At 48.0% G+C, this 4,671-nt stretch overlaps 1 protein-coding gene across 4 annotated transcripts in view; it reads left to right on the top strand.

The window, feature by feature from the left end:
• Positions 1–1,591: 1,591 nt before the first annotated feature.
• Positions 1,592–4,671, top strand: part of CFAP251 (cilia and flagella associated protein 251) — a 63,243-nt gene continuing 60,163 nt past the window's right edge. For 2 of the 4 annotated variants that reach the window (XM_060118819.1, XM_060118822.1), the window contains exons 1-3: positions 1,592–1,693; positions 2,635–3,014; positions 3,669–4,082. In XM_060118819.1, the coding sequence (XP_059974802.1) occupies positions 2,655–3,014; positions 3,669–4,082 (774 nt within the window). In that variant the 5' untranslated portion in view covers positions 1,592–1,693; positions 2,635–2,654. Of the gene's footprint in view, positions 1,694–1,935; positions 1,968–2,034; positions 2,324–2,634; positions 3,015–3,668; positions 4,083–4,671 lie in introns of those variants that run through there. The other 2 variants (XM_060118821.1, XM_060118820.1) reach the window with 2 other exon arrangements.

Raw genomic sequence — 4,671 nt, 5'->3', positions numbered from 1 at the left:
GATATGAGCATGTTATTACCCCAGCTGAATTTCCTATGAATTTCTCAAACCAAAGCTCAGATGGGAGTTAGATCAGCCTCATGAAAGTTGGGCAGAATAAACTAACAATTGTACTGAAGTCAAGATTTGACCAACAACATCTCTGGGACATCATCCTTTAGTGAATGGGGGTTCCAAACGCTCAGGCTGCACCTGCGTTTGCACTGCAGCATTGCTGCTCTGGATACAGGATAATTGAATCTCCTGGGCCTGCCCTCGGATCAGCACTTTCGTAGACTGCTAAGGTGTGTTGACATTGCTGATGGGAACCAGCAGTGTGTGCAGAGCTGTCTTCTTGCAAATGCTGGTTCCTCCTTCCTTCCTTCCTTTTATTTTCTCTCTTTAACATGGCAAAGTGAGTTTCAGTGATTCCTAGCGCCTCCGTGTTCTACTTTTTTTCTCTCTTCACCGTATCACAGTGTTTTATTTCCACAGTTCTTGCAGACCACTTTCTGTTTCAGAGGGCATCTGGCACATTCTGCTGAGGCATGCTTGGGTTCCTCAGGACTGGATTTGCTTGGCTTAGATTCAGATATCAGCTCGCCCTGACGGGAGTCAGTACTGGGTGTGCTTCCAGCCATGGGTGCTCATGCTCGACTGGAAAGCCTTCCTGTTGAGTGTCTGCCCCCAAACACCATGTACTCTAGCCGAATATCCACGTGGATTTCCCCCCTTGTAGCCACAGACGTGCTGTGTTTACCAGGGTTTGCTGTTTAAATTGTTTTTCTAATTCCACGTGTTTTCCAATCTTTTATAAGCCCTAGACTATAATAAACACAGCTTGCCCCATCCAGCAATCCCTTTTATTTTTTTGAGATGTATGCAAATGCATCAACCAGCATTGGGGTATGAGGGTGGGGTGGGGATGGAGAGACTCATTCACATCCTCCTAAAATGATAGCAGCAGAGGGTCTTCTGCATCAGTGCCTTTGGCTGGTTTCCTGCAAGTCCCCCCCTTCGGAAACCTCAGGATGGCCACGCAGGTGGGCTGTCTTTTGTGAGGTTCTAGTGGAGAGACACTTCGAGGTGGAATCATCCTAATAGATTTAACAAACTGGTTTGGCAGAAACGTTATGTGATAAGATAACGTAACCTATGAAACATTTAATCCCAGCTGGCTAAACTTTTCTGTACAACATCTAGTGCCCGGGCGAGGAGGTGGGGAGGACAGCTGTGTGCTGCACCAGTGAGACCGGGAAATTTAGTTTGCTTTTGACAAAGAGAACTTTATCAAACCGTTCGTACTTCTTCACATAACTTTGTCAAGTCTTCAGAAAGTCAGAGTTGCTAGGATTGGCCGCTGCAGCTTCTCAGGGGATGGCACCAAGGGAAAACATGGGGGAGAGTGGGAGGGGAGCAGAGGGGAGGTGAGAGGAAAGCCAATTTCACTTCCCAAGTCGCGGCGGCAGGGGGCGAGCTCGACCAGCTCCCCGCTCCCGCCGCTTTCTGGTCACGTGACCGCTGTCCAGCCTTCTTGCTTTACGGCCCGTCGCCTGCCGGCGGCAGCGATTACCATGGAGACGGGGCTTGGGTGGTGACCGTAACTAGGGAGCCATTGGAGGAGAAAGCGGCGTCAGCTGGAGGCCGGGAGGTGGACGAGGGGTTCACGCGGCGGGAAGACCCCGGCCTTTGAGGACCAGGGTGGGCGCGCTCTGTGAGTCAGGGGCGGGGGCCCCGGCAAGGAGGGGCCTGGTGCCTCTTGGGGGGCGCTCACCCCACCTGGGGTCGGCCTGGGGCAGCTCCAGGCAGACCTGAGCTGGAGAAAGGGGCCACGCCTGGGCTTTGTGCCCCCACGGACGCACACACCTGCTCCCCGCACCCCCCATGAAGAATTTGGCAAAGTTTGGCAGTCGGAAGAGGCTCTGTACTAAGGGCCCTAGACTTGAAATCTTAGCAGTTTTTCAGATGGCGGAACTGAGCATTGAGAGGTCTGCTTCTTACTCGCTGTATGATCTTGAATAAGTCACTTCACCTCTCAGAGCTTCAGACTCTTAAGTTTGCTGTAAGGAATAAAAGAGAGAATATGTTAGGCTTTTTAACTTTCTAGACTGCTACCATTTCTCAAGCACTCTGTGCTGCACCTCGAGCATTTTACATATGTCATTTCATCTACTCTTCACAACACCCCCAGAATTTAGGGTTATCATTTTAATTTTGCCTGTGAGCAGATTTAGACTCCGAGGGGTAAAGTGACTTGCCCAAGGTCACAGAGCAACTGAGTGGTGGAACTGGGATTCAATGCCAGGAGAGGCTGACTGGAAAGCCAACACTTTTAACCACTAAGGTACCTGCTTCTTCCCCTATCCGTATTATTAGAGTTGTTGTTAATGCCTGGGTTATCATTTTGCTGCCTGTGGGACTATGAATACATATAAACTGAGTTAGAGGGCTCTAAAATTATTCTCAGAAAGATGAGGCCCTGGATCAATATTTTTAAAGATTTGAGACAGGCTTTCCCGGGAGTATGGCATTCTTTTTATTCCCACGGAAAGGAACAGAGCTGGTATTGCACATTTCATTGATAGGTTTGTGGACCAGGAAATCAAAATGGAAAACAGAGGGCCCTGCTGATTATTATGCTCAAAATTTCTCTAGAGACATCTCCAAAGAGAAGAATGTCAGATGCAGAGGAAAACCCACTGGAAGAAACAGAAGAATATGGAGAAATAGAAATGGAAGAAGGAGAAGCTGAAGAAAAAGATCCAAATGATGAAGGGTTAGAAACTGTGCAACAGGAATTAAAAGAAGACAACACATTAGCGTGGAGAGGGTCTCAGGAGGAGGGGGAGGAGGAGGGGGAAGCGGAGGGAGAGGAAGGGGAGGAGGAGGACGAGGGGGACGAATTTGGGAAGGAGGAGGCTGCAGGAGCACAGGAAGAAACCACAGTGAAGCCCCAAGAAATCACCAAGTCCATGATCAGTTTGGAGAGACTGACACCCACTGATTCCCAATCAGTCCTGTCAGGAACACTCCCAGTAAGTAGGAATTTTCATTCAGTCAGTCATTCGTTTGTTCATTCATTCATTCCTAATCATTAATTGAATGCTTGTTACCCACTTACCTGCCAGGCTCTGCAGATATAAAACCAAGTAAGACACAATCCATTCTCTTAAGGAGCTCTAGGGTATGTAGGGAGGCAAACATTATAACACTAAGTGCAGTGATTGAGAGGTACCTAGGAGCTACGTATCTATATAAAGGCCGACTTGACCCAGCTTGGAGGATGATCAGGGAAAGCTTCCTGGAGGAGGTGTGTACCAGGGCTGACTTAAAGGACAGGGGTTAGCTGGAGTGTGCTTGTCTAAACAGCCTGTAGAAATCACCTCTGGTCCAAGGAGAAGTGACTCTCTGTGGCCCTGTGGTGGTTTTGGAGGCCACCAGTGCCACTTAGAAGAATAATTTTGCTGTTGTGGGTCTGCTAGTAGGCCAAGGATAAACCTGACACACCCACGATTCATGTTATTTGAGTACAGAATGTCCCAGGCTCTTTTTTAAAAAGTGCTTCATAATTCCGATGTGAGGCTAACACTAAGACTGGCTGATTAGGAAGAGAAAGGAAACTAAATGAGGGCATGTAGCAGCGTGTACTGTATTTGGAATCACAATCTCCTTTTTATTTCTTTTTTAAGAAAACCTATAGTGGTAGAGAGTCAAAGCATTCATTACAATCAGAGCTTTTGGAAACACTCGAACTTCCAAGAAGCATGGTCTCACAATTAGAGTTTCATGATTTGGATCTAACTACTTCTGCGGAACAACAGCTTAGTTCCCCTGAAAAGCAGCCTTCAGGCGAGCTTGCAGAGAGAACCGACCAGAGGCCCCAAGATGAATTGGGACAAGAAAGGAGAGACTTGGAACCAGAAAGGGGAGACTTGGAGCCAGAAAAGAGAGAAGGGAGAAAAGAAAAAAGAGTATTATATGTAAATGAGAAAAAAGAAAAAGAATTCCAGCCCAAAGCAAGGATCCCTCAGATGTCACTGGTCTCCACTGCCACCGAGGACATTTTGTTCCAAAAGGATGACAGTGCCAACGTGTATCCCTTGGTAAGTGCAACATGCTTTTAAATTTCCCCCAGTGTTTTGAGAGTATTGTGAAATAGGGGAATTTTATGCATATGGAAAAAAATACCACCAGAAAGCTCCTTTTTAAGCTAATCACAGACCTGTGTCTTTGTAAAGTTCAGTTTGGAGCTGTGGCTGGACATGTGGGACAGTATGTGGACACGAACGCTGCATCTGGGTTCAGCAGCGTTTGCTCTGCAGGCAGGAAATTCCGCACATGGTTTGTCCGTTGTATAGGACGCTGTTTTCTTGGGGGAGACTCAGAATCGACCTCTCCCCTTTCCCCTCTCTTCTCGCTCCGTCTGTCTCTCTCCCTCCCTTTCCCTCTCTCTCTCCCACATCATCATACTCCTCCGTACCGCCAATTCCTTGCCTTTCCCTCCTCTCCTCGCCTCTTCTGCTGGCTTGATCCCTTTACCAGCTCCTAAAACCACCACAGGTTCCTAAAACTATCCATCCCAAGATAGATCAGTAAAGTCAAAGGTCTGGAAAAAGTGAAAGCCACCGGGAAAAGCACCAGGTGGTCCAAAGGAGTCTGCCTTTGCTGCAGTTGACAGTGTTCCAGGGAGGC

Source organism: Mesoplodon densirostris, chromosome 15 (genome assembly GCF_025265405.1).
Source record: "Mesoplodon densirostris isolate mMesDen1 chromosome 15, mMesDen1 primary haplotype, whole genome shotgun sequence".
Classification (NCBI taxonomy): Eukaryota; Metazoa; Chordata; class Mammalia; order Artiodactyla; family Ziphiidae; genus Mesoplodon; species Mesoplodon densirostris.
This window is presented reverse-complemented; position numbering and strand designations above follow the sequence as displayed.